General features: G+C 36.6%; 1 protein-coding gene across 1 annotated transcript in view; it reads left to right on the top strand.

Annotated features, from left to right (window-relative positions):
- The window catches only part of LOC140232841 (uncharacterized), a 54,709-nt gene that overhangs the window by 20,674 nt on the left and 11,873 nt on the right, over nt 1-22,162 (top strand). The window contains exons 5-10 of the mRNA XM_072312955.1: nt 6,586-6,618; nt 8,884-8,976; nt 10,334-10,450; nt 16,993-17,022; nt 17,382-17,618; nt 18,147-18,205. Coding sequence (XP_072169056.1) covers nt 6,586-6,618; nt 8,884-8,976; nt 10,334-10,450; nt 16,993-17,022; nt 17,382-17,618; nt 18,147-18,205 — 569 coding nt within the window. The remainder of the gene's footprint in view (nt 1-6,585; nt 6,619-8,883; nt 8,977-10,333; nt 10,451-16,992; nt 17,023-17,381; nt 17,619-18,146; nt 18,206-22,162) is intronic.

The following is a 22,162-nucleotide window of genomic DNA, read 5'->3' as shown; positions in this document are numbered from 1 at the left end:
TATCGCAAAGCATTTACCCCAGGGAGGCCTTGTACCCTTGTACATGAGGTCATTAGAATTAGTAGAAAAAACACACACACACACACACAAAACAACAACAACAACAACTGGTTTAAAGGCCATCTGCAGCACCTACTGCGTCGTGAATGTGTTACACGAGGAATTAGTCAACTGGAAGTAATTACACTCAGTAGCTCCCAAACGGACATTTGCTATACAAATTTAGTATCGTGATGCTACTTGTATTCCTTTCCACTCCGGTCTGTTTGGCTTCAACCCAGGTAGCAGGTTAAGGAAAACAACGGAAGAAAAAAAAAAGAAGAAGCTTTCCAAACCATACTTTCCAAACACTTTCCAACTCAATAACACAGTAGATTATGATTATGAGGTGAGCGAATATTGGTGAATTCCGATTTGGAATGACATACGAGTATGGTGCACAGCAATGTAGACATGGTAGTGGTAGTGGTCATTCATGCCTAATGTATCAAGGTTCTCTGTACTTCAGCTGCTTTATACTGCAAAAACATCGGTGGTAGATTTAACATCATTGGTGTTAAATCTAACATCGATCAAGTGTCAATAGAGGACTACAGCCACAGGTGTACAAAGTATGTTGTGATGGTGTTAATATGAAAAGTGTTCACCTGTCACTTCGTGCTGTTAATTTGACACTGTACCTGGTGATATTTTTGACACTGTGCAGGTGTTAATTAAAAAATGATACCGAGTGGTGTTGATTTGATATTGCTGATGTTAACTTCAATGTTATAACACCCGTCCATCTTCAATAGGAGACCACACCAACTGGTGTTACTGTGGTGTAAATGTGTTTACACCTTTTTCTTCAAAAAGAAATCAAGTACTTTATCGGAAAATTCTTGATCGTCTTGTTGACGTTCAAAATCAACAAGTAGAAAAGTAACTAAGAAACAATTCAAAACACAACTTAATATTTTCAAATAACACCCTGAGGTGTTAATGTAACACCATAAATGAGCACCGGGAATTTAACACCAGTTCCGTGTTTCATTTTTAACACCGGACTTTTTGCAGTGTACCTTCTTTTTCTTTCACGGAAGAGAAGTGGAGAGAGCCAAGAGACGAATTGGCTAGGACTACATTCCTGTCATAATCAACTTGGAATTACGCCCTATAATGATTCCAGCTCATAGTCTGATACGAGCCTGAATCACAACCACCACGTAACACAACTATAATAATATTATCGACAGACGTGCCTCGAATGATGTTTTAGATAAGGATCATAAATTCCGAGACGCCACCAAAATGGATTACGATCATGGAAATCAAGCGAATAAGCGCTTCCATGGCAACCATACAACAACCCAGTGAGAGCTGTTGCCTAGACAGCAGCCGTTATTGCGTTTTTCGATAGGTTAATTGCCAAAGTTTGTGTAGTAACGCAATGTGTGCGGAAACATGCCACACACAACGTTACTGACATGCCGTTCATTATTAACCCTGCGTGTGCGGGGAGTACAGATTGGCACAGAAAACCCCAAAGCGTTGTACACGCAATCCAAAGCCCCTGCACACAAAGGGTTAATATCACCACAGCCTAGAGGGACTGGGTTGTAGCCAGTGCCATGTCAGCATCCTTATAAGGTGTGAACGAGGTCGAGGTATCACTTGGTACCCCATTGGCATGAACAGTACCTCACGCATGTCTCAAGAAAGCGAAAAAGGGAAAACCCCTAGATTACCTTCAGAGAATAAGATGATAAACTCATTTGAGCAATGAGAAAGAGAAGTGCTCATTGATTCTGCTATATAGTTTCAAGATACAACGTTATCTCGTCTGTCGTAAGACAAATACCTTAAACATCATTTGAATTGAATAATGACCGTGCAATGATTCAGCATGTGACCTCCATTAATATAAATGCAAACCCATTTTGTAAGAGACGCTGGCACGTAAAAGCTGTGGTCTCCAAACTTTCCAAGCCCCGATTAAATTTTCACTATCGCCACTGCCAAACATCGTTAAACGTTAGAGTGGTAGATGGTGTGAAAATATGAATGATTGAACGATAGCTTGCCAAGTTTCGCGTTGCTTCACTTGGCGGGAATTCAGTCCTCCGCCGAGAGCTGATTGCGAAGTAGCTTTCGAACGCAAGCATTAAAGCGGTTAAGAGATTTTGAATGGGGTCTGGTCTTAAGGGGAAACACCTCACAGTGTTAAAGTAGACTTACTTAAGAAGAGTTGTGAAAGTCAAGCAAAGAGAACGTGAGACTTCACTAAAATCAGACCAGAAATAAGAATTTCGAAGTTTGACATTTCTTTAGAGAACTTGTCATATCGGTCACGGTTATGAAAAATAGAAAAGGTATAATGATGTCGTTGCCTCACATTTTCCCCCTGGTAATATGTGCAAAAGGTGTCGTGAAATCATCACATCTCTGTTTTACGCGAGTCGTTTCAGTTCTATAGCAATATGATATGGAAAATATAAATTTCTTCTTCTTGATTTCATATCAGATTTTCAACATCTAATGAAGATGAATGTGCGGGTGTAGGGAAGTTTCGTATAAGGTGTCGGCAGTATTGCTTTATCTAAATTCCATTTATGTTATGTAACCCTGACCGATATCACGTTTCTAGCGAAATGTTACTTTGTAATTTCATGTCACTCCCTTTTTACACTATTTCGTTTGTTTGATTTTACTAAAATTATCCAAGTCAACTCCAAAATGTAGATTGTTTTCAATTCAGAGGTGGTTACGGTTCTTTCAGCTTTTCAAGATGCTAATATATAAAAAAAGATCTATTGAGTATCAACCATAATAATGGAGACGAAACGATTAATATGAGCGCCATGAAGCTATGAAGTTGCATGCTGCACTATTAAGAAACCCGTCTGATTTTGAACGTTGGCACATTACCGCTGAGTTCCGCGTAGGCCCTACTTTGATTACGGGTTGAAATTATGTTTTCAAGGTAGCCATTTTTTTGTTTTTCTTCAAATTGACGCAATAATTGAGGGATATGAGACATACAGACTTTGAAAGGTTGTTGTTTTTAGCGTAGGCCGTAATTGCTCATTTACCTCTTTGAATCAGGCCCTGTAGAAGACAAAAGGTGACCGCTGGCATTTGGCAACACAAACTCTGTGTTCCCATCGGACAGTACGGGATCTATTAAAACAAGTTGGATACCCCCTGTATGATGTCACACATCTCTATTTCCCGCCGCATTGACAGCTGCTCTAGCAAAGGAAGCAACGACCGGGGGACCTTTCAGTACTCGCTGTCTCCTCAACAATAGCACACGTGATTGGGTTGAGGCCAACTGTTCTGCTAAAGCGCGCTCTCGTATATCTGTACCCCTCAAGAAAACGACTGACATCCATTCTTATATGTGGGACACACACTTTTTTTTTCTTGTGCCAGATTTGCTTCGTTGTCAAGTCTGGAAGAGGAGGAAGGGGCTTGGCTAGACGAATGCCCAGAGAGGAAAGAAAGGGCGCGGGACCCCCACTCACCACTCTTTCCCCTCTCCCTTGCCCTTCTCTCTATCCTATAATGATAAAACAATTTTGGCACAGGCACAAAACGCTCATGGTCGTTTCTGACACACGCTCGAAACACAATGGAGTTGACAATAGGGACTTTGAAAGGGGTATACAAGTTTCACGCTCATTCGCTCTTTCTCTGTACTTAGTAAATAGTTCTCTACTGTATTGAGAATTTATGATATCTCAATTTTTATATGATCATCGATAAAATTGAACGGCCCTCGATGCGCTAAAAAACAAACAAACAAAAAACGCAGGTGATTGTGGCTTATGGGTTAACATACCAGATATCAAAGTTGATTAATGTTATCATTCTAGAGCTGCTTGTTAATCTTTTAGCTTAAGATAAACCCTAAAACGTTGAAGAAACTTTGAACAAAGTTAAGGCATATAATGACTAAATTGTATGTGCATATACTGTTCTGTCGGACACGCCCTTGCGTTAACCATTTCCTATTCAAAATTAGACTTCAAATTTGACAGCAATCGGCCAATGAATTACAATGTGTGTCTCATTACTATTATGATGATGTATTATTGGTGACACGACATTTGCTCCTGCGACAATTGCTCCGGTCTTATTTTCTCCAAGGACTTAGGGTTAGGGTTAGGGTTGTGATAGGGTTTCAGGTTTATTTTAATGTGAGGATTAGGATTAGGGTGAGGGTTATGTGTTTGAGTTGGTTTTATGTTGGGCTTAGCCTACATATATTTCATGGGAGCAATTGTCGCAGGAGCAAATGTCATGGAACCTGTATTATTATTATATTTATCAGTTTATCATTAATAAGGATAAAGATAATAGTAATGATAATGATTATAATGATAATGCTGATGATGATGATGATGATAATAATAATTATTATTATCATAATAATGATAATAATAATAATAATGATACTTATTATTATTATTTATCAATTTCTATTATTACTATTATCATTATCATTATTATCATCATCATCATCATTATTGTGATCTTCATTACCTTGTACGGCAACCTTGCAGACATTGCTTCGTACTTTGCAGACATTGCTTCGTACATAAAGCCATTGTGTGATCATAATTCACCATGTATACCTAAAGTCATATAGCATGTGCCTGCAGGGATGGTGCCTAGAATCCATCTGCTCAGTACAAACATACATGTTTCGTCACAATGAGTATTGCCGCCCTCAAGCACCGAGTAATGCCTGTGCGTGTCTCAGCATCCTTGCTGTTTGTTTTGTTTCTTTGTTCCATTTGGTTTTGAAAAGTAGCTTAAACTTAGGTCAAGCTGCCCAATCATTTTCATCGCTGTGCTTGGTATAGTGGCCTGAATTCAGCCTGTGGCATGAAGCGACATTTGAAGTCCAGTATTCATAGCTATGAATTGTCAACCATATAGTTAATTGAAAGAAAAGAAAATGCACTGTATTTACTTTCCCGAAGTTATTCAAAAAAGCCCCATTACCTTCTCATTAACACCTTCATTTAATAGCTTTGTTTTCTCACATTGCCATGTCATATTTGTTCGTCTTATTGTTACATTATGTATGCATGTTTAATTCAGTGAAAATAAACAAATAAATGAATTAATCAACTGAAGCTATTTGTGAGAATACCGGTAATATATTACCTGCTCTGCAAGACTTACTTGCCGCTGCGTGTATGTGTATATTTTGCGCATAACACATAAAACGGAATGAGTATCAATGCAAGCAGAAGGTGCACAACACGCTGATTCTTCTGCTCATTGATAATAGTATTCATAACCATGACATAGTTGTGACATATTGATGATAGTGTCAATTCAAACAGCCAATGTCAATCGGAAACTGATATTGATGGTGTGAGGCTGGCCTTCTGCAATGCGTCAATGCAACATAAAAAATGACGTTCTCAAGACGATGAAGTAATGTAACAGCGCACCTTGGAGTCCTCTCACCTCCCTGGTAATAGTGACTAATCAGAACATTAAAGGCGGGGTGCATTGATAAGCAAAAGGATACACAATTTTTTCGCAACTCCGTGTTAAGCGTTCATCACAGTAAGTGTCGTACATGAAGTGTACGAAGTGCCGTAATTGGGATATTTGACTCCGTTGCACCGTAAAGATAAGTTCCTTAAGTTTGTAGCGATAAGAGAAAGGAGAAGAGGGAGGGAGGGACGCAAGCTAGAAGTCATTTACGAAGGAGCAAGGTTCTCACCCCTTTGCACCGGAAGTAATTGCGCACTCCGGTAATTTTCTACGTTTCCGCCAAGAAGCAGCTAGGCTTACCGCAAAATGACGCGAGACCCGTAGACGCACCCGCCTCGTACCCTGACGAGCTGCGCTATGCCATCTTAAGATTATTAGTTAACGTGATGAGACATGAGATAATTTTGTCACCCAGCGTTCTAAAACTTTAGACGTACTCAGTATATTATAAGATATACAACGCAGTGTTATACTATTAAGTCTCAAACTCATAACAATATTCAGCTCTAAATATCGAAGACGAAGGGCATATTCAACAAATTTAGACAGGTTTGAAAGTGCGATTTCTTATCTAATAATAATGATAATAATAATAATAATAATAATAATAATAATAATAATAATAATAATAATAATAATAATAATACAGTGCTTATATAGCGCATATCACTACCGTAGTGCCTCTATGCGCTTTAAGGGAGAGGTTTGAAAATGGAAAATAGAAAAGAAATCTATTCATTTGTCAATCTCTCTCTATATATAACATGAATAGAAAAATAAATTATCAAATAGAGAAATGAATACTTAAATCAGTAGATAAATATATATGCGTGTGTGTGCGTGTGTGTGTGTGTGTGTGTGTGTGCATTTGTGTGTGATGAAAACCTTTGGAGCTGATGAGTTCTTATAATTATGTCAGACAGACACTGTCTTGCGGATGGCTTTTCTTTATCTCTTCCCAATTGTTGCCGTGATGCACAAGTTGGGTTGTATGAATTCTCACGGCAACCACATCACCGTCAGTTGCGTAACAATCATTTCGGTGGTTCTCATCACTTTTCATTTCCAATTCCAATTCCATTTCAGAAAACTGCACAGCATCGCCTGGATCTACATGCGGTAAGTAGGCTTTTATTCCTTTCTGGTGACGAAAATATAATTTGTTTTGTCTTCCTTTCCAATGTATGCTAACCTCAAAAACCTTTCCCCCTTAGAGTGCACGAAATAATGATAATTATATATACTCTTATTCATTTTTTCCAATATATGCCTGAATATACGTTAAATAACGGCTGCCATCTCGTTTTACTGCAGAGTAAAAAAAAAAAAGAATAGGCAAGTAAGACCATGCCACATTCATTCAACTTTTTTTTTTTTCAAATCATCAGAATTTTTTGGTAACTTCTCAATCATGAGCACACATCATGATTGGATTAAGAGAATATTTGTTAAATCAGTGCATTACTCATCTTTGTATTATTTATCGTCCGACAGTTAATTCTCTTTCATCACAACCCTGATTATTGGCAGTGAGTCATTATGGCCAGAGGATTAAAAAAACACACACACAATATAAAAATAACATGCATGGCCTGTTAAATACAAGGGTACGGGGACTGACGTACCGCCATCAGTATCCAAGCACTCTTTCCATCCGAGAGGAAGTTAGGGGCCGGGGGAAAAACAGATTCGGGAGGAGGGGGCGTTATTTTGTTCTTTGATAAATCAATGCCAGGGAATAGAAGATAATTACGTAGGAGGAGAGGAGAATTTGTTTCAATACCGAGGTTGTTTCCTACAGTCCAGTCTCGGAATAGAGGTAAGCACCAAAATATGTAAAAATAGCGTCATGGGGGACTATTTTTTTGCGGATGTGAGGGAACGCTGTGGAGTTCAACATTTCTGACACACTCTTAAAGGTACGGATGAGCGGGACATTGCAAGGGGAAATGGAGGCCCTACGTACTTCGTTTAAGATGCAGAATTTTATCTTTATAATCTTGCGCGCAGTTAACTTGACCATCTTCGTTCAAAAATGTTTGTATGGTTTAGAGTCTTGTGAATATTATTTTATCATGATTGCGGGAAGTTTTATTAATTTACCCGTGCTTGTTACAGATACGCATAAAGTGAAACTCTTTAAACCATAAATTGCATTTTAAGATTAGAGATTGTTTTAATGTTTTGTCCTTTAATTGTTTTCTTTTCGGAATTGTTTCTCTGTTTCTTTCATTTTTTATTTAGAGTTCTTTTGGAATTGCTAATTAAGTACCTTGATTGCTTTTTATATATCTAACTTGTTTGTTACTGAATCCATTATAGATAACAGCACTCATAAAATGCGATACTTTTGCGTTATTGATCTCTTAACATATACACTTATTCGGTAAATTACTTTATTGCTCTTTTCAAGACCGGGTCATTTCTTATGTTAGAAACGAAGTGCATTCCATACCATACAGCAAATGGGTTTAGGCCTGTATCAATACCTCATCCACTTCACTTTTGTACTTGTAGCGTTCCTCAAAATAAAAAGGCGCTTTATGCACAAGACAGTGAAAAAGATAAAATCAGTGAAACCAATTTCATTACAATCTGAAGAATGCAAATAAGAATGCTGTAAAATCTGAAAGTTTCTCACGTTTTCTATCGGTTTTGCTATCGGTCGCAATCAACTACTTTATGCAAATGGAATGAGACCGTGACATGGTCGATGATTTATCGGGTAATGTTTGTTAATCCGAGGGTTCGTTTATCCGAAAACTATGAATAAGGTTCGCAATTCCGAAGTACTTGCCTTTCATTGATTTTCGGATTAACGAACCTCATTTCATTTTCGGATGGTCGGACCTTCGGAATGACGAACCTTATTATCATTTTTGGATTAACGAGCTTTCGGCGTATGAACGAACATCACCCGATTAAGACACTATTGACTTCCTTTTACCTTTTTAGTCACTATTGTAAGTTATTACCTCTCTGCATTCATTTTTCCTCATTTCAAAAAGGGAATGAGTTGTTGTTTTATTTTGCAGATTTATGAGCACTTTAAAGGGACTTGTAGAGCGATGATTATTACCTCATCAAATTGTTTTTCAAATACCTTTATGGCTGAAATCGCTGCAAGGAAAAAAAAAAACGTGAAAAACTTGAGCATTGCGCTAAGCTTTTTTCTTCTGTTGTCTAAGTTTAATCAGACTTATACCACTTTTAAAATGGTTTTACAGTAATAATAGTTTTGCTCTACCTGTTGAGTAAGGTCAATTTAAACAATTTGAACATGTATGACTGAGCGTTTTACTCGAAGCGTCGAATACCATGGCAAGCAGCAATAACGCGCATGCTTATTTATGTTATTGTCGTTGTTGTTGTTGTTTTTCACAGAATGCAAACAGGTCTGTCACTGCGGCGGTGTGCTGAACGAAAATAACTGCACTTGTACCTGTCCCAGTGGTTATTTCGGGACCGATTGTTCAAGTACGTCATTTTAAATGTTACCACGTGTGATATAGTGTGAGAATTTTACGCATGCACGTCTATGCGTTTGACTCCATTCTTCTTTAACACCACGGACTTTGGCAAGTACACCAATAAAGGGGAAAAAGTACTAGGTTCCAACAACCCTGTCTTTCTATACACACTGTAATAATGTTAATAGTCCATGTATCCGCGCTGACGACCAATATGAGGTATAATGCTAGTGTATTTTGAATCTCAAGAGTCACTTCAGATGCCTGGCCGCTAGAAGAATTATTACGCAGATCTGTCAGTTTTACAATCACTTGACTACTATAGTTGCGCACTGTTCCCGTGAATGCATAAACAACACAGCGGTGAACAGTGCAAATTCATTTCAGTTGTGTTAATCTTTGCCGACAGTTTTGAGTCTGGGCTTTTGGATTTACTGAATATTTATTCTCTGCCTTTCTGTGCGATTTGGAGTTAAGAGTCACATTAGTGAATGTATTCTTACTACCCCCCCCCCAAAAAAAATGACCAAAACAAAACCACACGCACACATACACACAACCCACCCTATACCCCCCCCCCCCCCTTCGTCTTTTTACAATCCCTCTATTCAGGATGTAAAGAATGAACCGATACTTGAGATACGGCCAATTTTCCGAGCTAAAGGAGGTCCAAATCAAATGCTACATTGTGTTGCATGGTTGCACTGAGAAGTTCTGTAACCAAATCTTGTTGAATTGATCTAGTAACGTTAGCCTGTAGACAGTGACGTGGAAGAATATAATATGGAGGCTTGTAAAAATCCACATTCCAGACCGCCCAACGTTAAACAGCATGAGGTGTAGCTTTGAATCAGAAGGCAACGGTTTAGAAGTTCAGTGGTGTTAAAGATACAGATCAAATGTGATTGACTAAATAATCCAGTTTTTAAATAACTTAAATGACTTGTCCCAGTTGTCTTTTCAATTTCTATCTGTTTGCATTTTCTTGGCATCGTTAGTAAGTAAATGGACTCTAATGTAAGAATCTTTGGCATTATCATGCTGCTGTCTGCGCCATGTACTAGGAGTTGTATAAGGCTACATGCACTGTTAATTAGGGTGACAGCGAATTATCTCACGACACTTAGGAATAGGATGGTTTATATGCAAGCATGGCATTGTCGAAAGAAAACATGAAAAGTCCCATCATTTTTGCGAGAGAAATATTTTTATATCCTTTACCAAAAGAGTTAAGCGAATTTTGTCGACTTACAGAGGTATGCAAGTTTATGAAAGCGTAACCAAATTATGTAAAGCTCAAGCGTATGACGAAAGAGTGATTTTTTTTTAATTATCTTTTGATGTTGTTGTCTTTGAATGTTTAGAAAAATGTGAGGACAATCATCCACTCTGCGGGAAATCACCGGGCTGGCCCGGCAAATGGACGTGTAAACTACACCCGCAAATTCCTCGAAACTGTCCGAAGATGTGCCAAGTTTGCAGTACGTCCCTTCCTTCACTTTTTGTTTCATCTATTAGTTTTTTGTTTTATTGCTGTTGAACCTTACAAAGTTGGAGAAACCTGAGCTTCTCGAGGTGATTTATAACATCGCACTGTGCGGAAGTCTTCTATATAACAAGGTATATTTTCATAGTTTGTCCTAAACGTGATGTGTCGGGGAGGGCTGATTGTCATGCATTTAACCAGGATTGTGTTGATCGAGAGTCGAAAACCACTTAATCGTCAATAGAAAGTGCAGGAATCACACAAACAAAGTTGCTATCATAGGCGTTGCCAATCGAAGAGACTACTTCCATGATTGTGGACAAGCCTCATGTTGTTGTAAGTGAATGCAACAATATAATATAAAGATAATATAATGAACTATGACATGTAATATTAAATATTATAGTATGATTTATTTCAACATATTTTTTTTTTATAATGAAGTATGATTTATAATGTTTGATTATAAGGTTTAATGTAATATGAGAATGACATATTGTTGTTTTTATTTCTGTGCCAGAAATCAGCAGATGTAAATACGTGCAACATAAATGGTTCTATACATCATAATACAGCGGGTAGCCTCATCATCAGAAGCAAAAATAATAATAATGATAATAATCTGGTCATCCATGACGCCCGGTTTTGAAAACAATTTACAAAATACATAATTACATTGACAGAAGAGATAGAGTTGTTAATTGTAGACTGAAGAAGTAAATACAGTACGGTAGAGAATATACAACATAAGCCATCATGACCGTTGATTATAAATAATTTGCCATTAGCTATACAAGGGCTCCACACTAACTTTTATTTTTGGTGGCCCAAAGGCAAAAATCCGACCTTTTTTGGTGGCCCGATCAGGCCACCAAATTCTTCATTTCTGAAATTTTGGTGGCCCGACATGCGTTTTTGGTGGCCCCGGGCCACCGGGCCACCGTTAGTGTCGAGCCCTGGCTATACCTTATCGAAAATGACAAGATGTCCCTTTAGGATTTTGTTTTAATTTGATCTTGAAGGAGGCAAAAGATTATCATTATTATGCTGATTTATATGAATGATCTTCTACAGTAATTTGTTTTAGACCAAGGTAAACTAATACATACACTATTAGAACTATATGTGGTGAGAGGTATATAATGAAGAAATCCAGATATCTCGGTATTTTAGTTAACATTAAAGAACAATATGCATAAACATCTTCAATAAGTGATAATGTTAATAAATGTAGAAAGTGCTTTGTACGAAATGCTCCAAAGGGTTTCATAAACATTTTGCTTTGAAAGAAGACAATAAGATAAAATAAACATTGTGTTAAAAAAAAATTATAATTCTCCATAGAGAATACCTAATACAATCGCAAAACATGTTTCCTAATTTTGGTATTTTTGGATTTCCAAACGGGAAATGCCACTGATAATTTCTCACACGTCTATATATAAAAAACAAACAAACAAACAAACAAACAAACAAACAAACAAACAAACAAACAAACAAACAAAAAATGTCCAGATGATTGCAGTTTGGAAGGAAATTGAGTTTGAGTTTCAGACGCAGTCAAGCATGCACAGAAACGCAGAAAATCAGTCAAATACTACATTACTGAGCTTCATGAAAATTTCTTTGATGTCCTAAACATTTTTTTTAATGATGTTTAAGCCTATACGTAACGTGATATCTTTTGTTTTGACTATTAATGATGACATTTTGGATTCTTGTTATAGTCACCTAAATGTGTATAGCTTTCTAGGCTTTAATGCTAAGTTTATCTAAGTGGTGACGGATTATGCCGTACACATATTATGTAGGGCCTATGTCTATTCATTAGAGTGTCATACTGTTGACAACAATGATAACGACAATGCATTGTTATCAAATTTATATAATTTCGAGTGCAAACAGCTTCGTAAGCCATGGTGCATGGCAGTATATCGTGTTTACAGTTTACAGCTTACAGTGTATCGTGTAATTACAGTTCCATTGTTTACTAAGATAAAGTTGAAAACACAAACAGTAAAACTATAGTCACAGACAGTGACAACTTATATCTACATGTCCTGGGCCCCGTTTTATCAAAAGATATAATTGATTTTAAATCTCCTTACCACACAGGCTGCCACAGACTTACAGTTGAAATCAACTATTATAATCAATTTTAACTCTTCATAAAACAGGGCCCAGGAATGTTTCATTTAGTACGAAGTATTATGTTTAATCGATTGTTCTTCGTCTTGAGATTCAAAATGTTTTTGACCTTAATATCGATCAGTGTCTCCACTTTTCCGGCTGCGTGAAAGCATCAATCTGTGCGTATAGTCAGGGTATAGTTGAGTACAGGCTGAGTTCTTACGCTGTGTATATGAAACTGTGTATTCAAGGAGCTGCTGTGGTTTTCATTTCAACACCCATAAATGAAAAATTTTCTTGGAAAATGATCTACGTGGCTCTCCCGTTTTTATCTGCTAAGGCAATCGATACTCTCCGGCAACGTACTAGAACTGTAGAACTGAAAATATCAAAAAAGAAAGAAATGTCAATTGCGCAGGTGTCCGTTGTCAGAGATGTGGCAAGGAAAGAATTAAGTGATTGATAGATACCTGACTCCTCTCCTTTATGCTGCGGGAAACAATTGCATAGGACATGCCAAATTTGAGCTGAAAGAAAAAATGTATAATGCGACTTGTAATTCGCAAACACGACTACAATATACGCATATAATTCATACTTGACTTTTGATATCACTCATACTTTTTGTTTCTTCGCTTGCACCTGATCTATGGTTTAATGTTTGTCTGTTTGTTTTTTGATAAGACACTTGGTCGCTGATGGTACAGTAGAATAGTCCTCAACCCATAATTGAGCCTCTCTATCAAAGGCGTGGTTTTCTATGCGTGACAATAAGGTACAACATAATAGTCATTGTTGGCTGCCATGTCGCTGTGACACTATAGCAATGCACGAAAGATGCATTGTAGGATGCCATGGGTATACTTTATAGGTGTAGGACCTTATGATTAATTATTTCCTGACATCTTCTCCACGGGGTATCTTGTGATTAATCGAGTATGATGTTTCCAAGTATAGATAAATCAGTCGAACAAGCCCCCTTTTTTCACGACCCCTCCCCTCCCCCTCCCCGTGGTTGCTGTCGCTATGGAAACCAGAGGCAGTGTTATGCTGTGAGAATATAAAGGTACGATGACCTATTGCGGTTTTGCCATGATTCAAACCACTAATGTTCTAAAATTACCAGAGGAATCTTTTAATGAATAGAAATATTTTTTCCCTCTCACTGTCTCTCGGGTAGATTTTTTTTTTTTTTTTTCGGAAGCTGCCAATAATGGCACTACTCTCGTTTTCAGCCACATTTCTCACATTGTCAGAGTGAGGTTAGTGAGAATACAAATATGAACTTATTTAATCCATGATTATGAAAAGATTGCGTCATCTGCCCATAGGGGGTTAACTCGCAGTTAGTACGCTCCAGACGGACACGTAACCAGTGAAAGCCTATAATAGGCAGTGGTGTTCATCTGTTTAGAACCCAGAAGGTTCTATAGCTCTGTGCATAACCTATCTGATTAGAGTTAATTTTGTCCTTATACTGAAGGTACACTGACTTTATACATAACATCATGTTCCGCATGATTAGGCCTATAAAAAAAGCAGTGATTTTTTTTTTCGGTTTGCCCGTCAACGATAAAATAATACAAAATGGAACGATAATTGATGACTCCCGTGGTATTGCTGAAGCATTCAACACGTATTTTGTGAATATTGGGTCAAATTTGGCCAGAAATATTCCTTTAACAGAAAAAACATTTCATTCATTTCTTGTGAATCCCAATCCTAGTTCTATATTTTTCACGCCCGTAGATGCATTGGATGTCATTGATATTGTAAATAATTTTAAAGCTAAACAAAGCTCAGGCTATGATGGTATTTCAATGTTTCTTCTTAAACAAATCATTTATGAAGTAGCCGCACCTTTGACCCATGTATTCAATTTGTCTTTAATGACTGGTGTTTTTCCTAGTAAAATGAAAGTTGCCAAGATTATTCCTGTTTTTAAGAAAGGCAGACAGGACGACCTGGGCAATTATAGACCTATATCTCTTTTATCATCATTCTCCAAAGTACTTGAAAAAGTTGTCTACTCCCGAACTATCAAGTTTTTAAATGACCATGATATCTTAGTAGACACTCAATTTGGTTTTCGCAAAAAACACTCGACCTCTCACGCTGTTTTGTTGTTAATAGATAAAGTTGTTCAAGCTATCGAAGCTAAATCTCACACTGTTGGAGTTTTTCTGGACCACTCCAAGGCGTTCGACACAATTGATCATGAAATATTACTGTACAAACTGTCTCATTACGGGATTCGTGGCAGCGCCTTGGAGTGGTTCAGAGATTACCTCACAAATCGATCACAATTTGTACACATTAATGATTCTGATTCAAGCACAGCAAATATAACGTGTGGTGTTCCACAAGGCTCCCTCTTGGGACCACTTCTTTTTATTGTGTACATAAATGATTTGCCCAGGTCGTCAGCACTCCTTTCTTTCCTCTTGTTTGCGGACGATTCAAGTCTTTTTTTGACGCACACAAATCCTACTGAGTTACTTGATATGCTTAACTCTGAGTTGAATCACGTCAATGATTGGATTCAAAGTAACAAATTATCCCTAAATCTAAACAAAACTAATTTTATGGTGTTTAGTAATACAATCACTTGTTTACCTGGCTCAATTTCAATCACAGGAGTAAACTTACAACAGACAAATTCAGTCAAATTTCTTGGTCTTTTAATTGATTGTAAATTATCTTGGCAGGAACAAACAAATTATTTATGTAAGTTATTATCAAGAAATTTGGGTGTTATACAGAAGCTTAAGCATGTTTTCCCCACATATATATTACGTACCTTATATTCGACTTTGTTATTGCCGTATCTTCATTATAGCATACTGGCCTGGGGGAATTGTTCCAAAATACGCCTGGAGTCTATCTTTAGAATACAAAAGCGAGCTGTAAGGATTATCAATTGTACCAATTATTTAGCACCGACAAGCCCTCTGTTCAAAAGTAATAACCTCTTAAAGATTTTTGATATATATTCTTACTCCCTTGGGATATTTATGTACCAGTTAACTAAAGACGAATTACCTTATGCTTTCACTCCCATGTTTGTAAAAAATAAAGTTATACATTCCTACCCTACAAGACAGGAAAATTCATTTCACTTTTCTCCCGTGAGAACTGCATTTGCTCTTAAAACAATAGTACATACAGGTCCAACATTCTGGAATAGCCTTGACTCCGACATTACTGAATCGTTGTCATTGAATTGTTTTAAACGTAAACTAAAAAAATCCCTTGTGCAGGCTTATATCTAATAATACAACATGCAATTTTATTTGAACTCCCTCTTCTTTATCAGATTCGTTGTTTATCATATGTATTCCATGTTTGCCTTTTGTTTTTTTTTTATTACTGAGTCATTTATGTCAAGGCTATTCCTGAATTAATGAATCATTATGTATCATGTGCGTTTTTGCGCATTCTTACAGTTACGTAACTGTGTTGCTCGGGTGACAAGGAGTCTTGTAAACGCGTTACAGGTGGTTACTTTGTATTTCGCTATGCTTTCGTATATCTTATTCCTTTCTTTTGCTCTTTTTGCTCTCTTTTCTTTTACGTCCCTTTCCTTCCTTTCATAGTTTTCGTTTCTAGGTTGTTTAAGAAGACCAACACTTTCATATATACAGGGACCTATACATTACAAGCTTTGCTTTTTAGTAGGTCCCCACACTTCATGTTTGTTAAATTGTCTTCTCTTGTATTTTTTGTAATTTACGACGCTATGTTCAGTCTTATGTTCAATCGATCGTATCATGTTTGATGTTTTGAAATGTGGAACAATAAAATCAAATCAAATCAAATCAAATCAAATCAATCAAAAAACGATTTTTATTTGATACTGGACATCCGTACTACCAATTGAAAGTGATGTACTTTTTAGACAATTTTACAGATTCTAATGTTACGCTTGTTTCTATACGTGTAACTACTGGATTTTGCATTTTCAATTGTCACTTTAATGCTTAGTCCTGCTTGTTTTCGGATTTTTTTTTTTTTTTTTTTGGGGGGGGGGGGGGGAGGGGGAAACGGGAAGTTATAATAATCCACCCGTACCTATCCATAAGTATATTAGTTCTTAAAATTTAATTCTTAAGGAATCTTAATTGATAACAATCAATTCTACTGACCTAAATTGTTAGCCAAGACTTAAATATATCGGAAACGAGAGATACTAGTCGTATTCAAAGTTTTGCTAGGCTGAAAACAAACTTAGCATTGCGTGCACGAAAAATCAGATAATCACGTTTGTAGGATACTGTGCCTGTTATCATTATGCAGTAGTGATTTTGATACTGCCGAGTAGAACATAATAAGATCTGTTTATTCATGTAAAGTGATACTCAATGTGATTCTTTGCCACTCTTTTATTGCCCCTCGACTTTCCAACAGCTCCCGGGGACGAAAATACTACAGAATGTGGTAAGTCTGCCGCTCAGTCCTGTAGATGACTAACCTTTAAAATGAAAGTGTCGATAGAGGGAGCCCTTCCTCTGCATGCTGACATGAATTCCTATGTATTGTTTGCAGTGTTGAAATGAAAACATTGATAGAAAGATGTTTTTAAATGACACGTAGGCCTAGATATCCAAAATGTGCTGTCATTGACCCTCATTTCCATGAAGTTTTTATCCCCCTCGTTTTTTTTTTAAATTTATTTATTTATTTATTTTTTTTTTAGCAGCCCCCTTTGGAAGATACAACAATATCTTGTCTCAAAAAGAGATTTCTTTATTTAGTAAAAATTTAATGCTTACATATCTTTTCCTCCTCGATAAAAGTCATCCCTACATCTCTGCCGATGACGTCAGCCCCAGCAGTCACGGACTCCTCTGTCACGAAATCCGTACTGGGCTCCAACCTGCCCACGCCTCCAGGTCCTGCTAGTGGCCAGGGGCGCAAACGGCCGACGGTCACGGAAGTTCCATGCGTGGACCGGCAGTGCAAGAACGGCATTGTACGCGGCACCGACTGCAGCTGCGCCTGCATCGTAGGCTACGAGGGTCGCGAGTGCCAGTGTAAGTTGCAACAGGTGATGAATAACCTTTAACCTTCTCATACCAGTAGGATTTGCTGTTTTCTTTTCAAGACGTCTTTCCACTTATTTTGTTCCTCAGATGTCGTAACAATAATGTTGTGCTTTATCAACTCATGCATTTCACTTTTTACCCTGCCTTGTTTGCGTTTATGTGATGATTATGATGTCATTGATACACACTAAATTGAATGACATTGATCTTGAACAGACATTTTTTGATTCATCATAATCGCATTTGCCATTCGAATTCGAGACATGTTTGATTAATTAACCGCCATAATTTTTAAAATAAAGAAAATCCCATTGGATTGTTTTTCTTTTTTTTCTTTTCTCTCTTCTTCCTTTCTTTTTTTTTTTTTTCGTGCAGAGTATTTCTTGGTTGTCCTACATTGTTAACGACAAAACCAGCGTGTCTAAGAAACATGTGAGTGCTTTCAGTAACTCATAGAAAAGTTTCTTCTGCAATTGTTTAAGATTGTTGTGATTTCAACCCTTGACATTTTTGCAGACATTACAACAGAGCTGGACCACGGAGTCATTTTCTATCTGACCGGGAACATGAATCAGGTACTAATTACCCATATGGAATGCTTTTCCGTCCCCTGTTTATTCTTTTTTTTTTCAAAAGAGGATTGTTTGTTGTTTGTGTATAATCTCACAGATAATGATATCAATTCAATATTGTGTTAATATTGTGTGTAATGTATTTGTTATTGTATGTGAAGTAAGTATTTTTGGAAGAAATTCTTGAGTGGTCCACAATCTACAAGCACTGCTTTTTAGTGGACCTCTCAGTTCTTTTTTTTTCTCCTCAAAATATAACTTTGTATTTTCCCGTATGTATACATGATTCATCTCTATTAGTTTGTTGTACATTGTACTGTATACATACATGCTTATGATGGATTTTCTGATTTACCTCGTGTTATGTTTTGTTGGAAAGAAAATGAGAATGAAATAAATGAATTGAATTCATATTATTATTATTGTTATTATTATTTAGTATTTGCACTAGCAATAGTAGTAGTGTTAGGAGTAGAAGTAGTACCATTATTATTATCATCATTATTATTGATGTTGATATTATTATAATTATTATAATTATTATTATTATTATTATTATTGTTATTATTATTATTATTATTATTATTATTATTATTATTATTATTATTATTATTATTATCATTACTATTATTACTATTATTACGATCATCATTTCTTTGTACAACTGTTGTGAATTTCACTGTTCCTCAAAGTGACTGAGGAAACTCATAGATTATTTCAACGTTGTGTACAATGTAACACATCAATTTTGACACATTGTTTAACATTGTATGCACATGTACATGACTATTGGGACGTTGGAGCTACCGCCTACTTGTCGTTTATTCCGAGACAATATAATTCTCCTTACGCTAATAACTTTGCTTGTCCTTGTCCCATATGAGCATTGAGTAGCGAAAGCCATAAAAGTCGATTCAAGTCCACGGTCACTTCGGATTTTGCAGAACTGGAGTTCTGGAGAACGAAAGCAGTTGAATCCATGGCCACGTGTATTTTATGTATGCATAACAATTTAAAGGAAAAAAAGAGAGGTATGCAAATTGGTTAGGCCAGGCAGTTGTGGCCGTGAAATCAAAACTCACCTCTCAGCTTGACGACCTGACAAGTAATAAATGATATAATCATACGTGCATTGCCAAATTGCTTTTAAAGTTAATGTTCATAGTTGCAGGAATGATGTAGGCGGTTTCGGGTGTGATATAGTTATTGGGACTTGTAAAGGCGTCAGTTATCTATAAGTCGGTGAGCTCTCAGTCAGAAGTTCCAAATTATTTTATGAGTTGACCATAACAATTATTATTGAGCAAACACGAACGAACAAAATTGTTCATCTCAAAATTCATCAAAATATTGGACTTGAAGTAAGAAAATTATGAAATTTTAGAGTTTCACAAGTTTTTACTGACTGTTGATATTACTCAACCACGGTTACAAGTAAGCTCAGATGAAGATGTCATATGTTATATATTATATATATATATATATATATATATATATATATATATATATGAAGAGTTTGTTTGCAAAAACCGATAAGTCCATTTTTGAAGATTTTGAAGTACGGTCTCTGTCATAAAGTACAAAATAATACCTTTTAAATGATATATTGGTCACTACATATAAAGGTATATTTTTGAAGTTATGGTCAAAAGAAGCAAAAATTTTCTTATTATTCCCTTTATTTTTCTTGACCTTTAATCGCAAATATCTCCATTTGACAAATATGGACTTATCGGTTTTTGCAAACAAACTCTTCATATATATATATATAATGAAATTCATGTTATTGCTCTATGACATAGCAAGTAGAAGCCTTCCCCTTCAAGTCAACAATGCTGATATGCTATTGAAACAACCATTTTCAATCCTGATTTTAATTCAGTCTGAAATGTTTCTTCTTGACAACATTTCAATACAGAGGGTATTTGATTAAGATTTATGTCCGGATCGATGAGGGAACATAGCAAATTGTTACCTCATATCATTTACTTTTATATGGTTGTTACTGATATCAATCTGTCATGACGGCAGGTGAAACTTTCTGTTGAAATTGCGACTTTCCCTTTGTTTGACTCTACTCGATCAATATGGTAAAGTTTTGGTTGAGGTGGGGATTCAGGTCAGGTTTCAACTGTTTGCGAGATAATTAAACACTATTTTCAAAAATATCAAAGAGCGTACAATTCTGAGATAAATTAAAAGTTTATTTGATGATTTTTTTTTTGTTTTGAAATGGCTGAGATATCCAACAACAAAGAGGTCCTTATAAGAGGTGGGTCCCACCATTTTTTAGGACCACTTTGTTTTGCTTTGTTTTGGATATCTCAGCCATTCCGTCATTTTCCGTCATTTTCATCGAATGAATTTTCAATTCCTCATAGAATTGCATGTTCTTTAATATTTCATGAAAGTGGTTTTCAATTACATCCCAAAAAGTCAAAACCTGAATTCTCATCTCAACCAAAACTATATACCATCCCTTTACACCCATCTTTAATGCAGCCTGGAATTTCACCTTAACTTCCACTCTAGGCGAATTTCTGACATCTGTTTCATTTTCCGGCTCTTGATAGACCCTAGTAGAAATGTCACTTCCTTGCCGTTAATATACTCTTTCTTCTCCCTGCTCATGCACGCCACCCTTTTCATTGCGTTAGCACCTCAAATTACTAGGGCGTATTCTGATGCTGTCATTGTTGTTCTTTTTTTTTTGATTCCAACGTTGAAATCACCCCGGCTGTAGATGTATGGGGTGATTAATTTGTGAATCCGGACTGTTTCCGCTTGAGACGTCCCAATGACAACAGAGATCTGAAGAGGAAAAAAGGGAGGTTAATGATCACTTATTCCCCATAGCTGCCATATGTCAATGGGGACTTCTACTCATGCACCTGTAGCAGGAAAAAACAACTTGACAATTATACAAATCACAGCTGTAATAGCAGACTAAATATCATGACCAATTTTTAGGAGCAGCGCCACCAACTTGGTTTTTTTTTTCAAATTGTAATGAAGAGTCTGTCGTTGAACAGAGACAGCTATTAAAGGGGATGGCTAGTAACTGATCAGTGGGAATCAGTGGGGATGCTGGGGGAGAATTGTTCCAATCCTTGTGGGATTCATTTAAGAGTACACTATATATCTATTGTTGTGTGACAATTATTTGCTTCAGAACGGTCTCATATTCAAGTACTAAGTAATGTGCAGTTTAAGGCCCTGTCACTGTACAGGCATGCTAACCTGGAAACTGTAGACGGTTTTCTTGCAACATTTTTATTGTAACTATTGTTCGCATTTTGCCTATTTAACCATACTTAACATTGAATATACAGATTCAAATTTTTACAGTGGTTATTTCTATCCCAAACTCACACTTTGGAAATATTTTACAGCACTAATGCTGCGTTTTTGTTTCATCTGCAAATGATAAATTATGCCTTTAAACTGCACATTACTTGAATATGAGACCATTCTGAAGCATATAATTTTCACACAACAATAGATACATAATGTACTCTTAAATGAATCCCACAAGGATTGGAACAATCATCCCCCCAGCATTCCCACTGATTCCCACTGATCAGTTACTAGCCATCCCCTTTAAGTGTTACCGTTGTATTTGTAATGGTAACAGCTGCAGATGGAGGAGACTTTTTTTTTTTTCTAGGGAGACCTATAGAACAGGTAGCCATCTGAGGTAGAATGAACATTAATCTACACATAGCATCAGTATTGCACACCTCCGAGAACCAAGCAAATAGGGAAATGCACAACTATACACTATTTGCAAACACAAAGTACAAAGATTATTCGTCTCTATGGCGTAATTACCGAAAAGTCAAAGCATGCTTCTATTTTCCAAATGCATGTGCAATGTTCCCTCATTTCTCAGGATTTATAAGGATTTGGTCATCAACATTTTTCTTTCTTCACTCCTCAGGAAACAGATGTTGCCATATC

Source organism: Diadema setosum, chromosome 9 (genome assembly GCF_964275005.1).
Source record: "Diadema setosum chromosome 9, eeDiaSeto1, whole genome shotgun sequence".
NCBI classification, from domain to species: Eukaryota; Metazoa; Echinodermata; class Echinoidea; order Diadematoida; family Diadematidae; genus Diadema; species Diadema setosum.
Note: the sequence above shows the minus strand (reverse complement) of the source record. Positions and strands in the feature narration are given on the sequence as shown.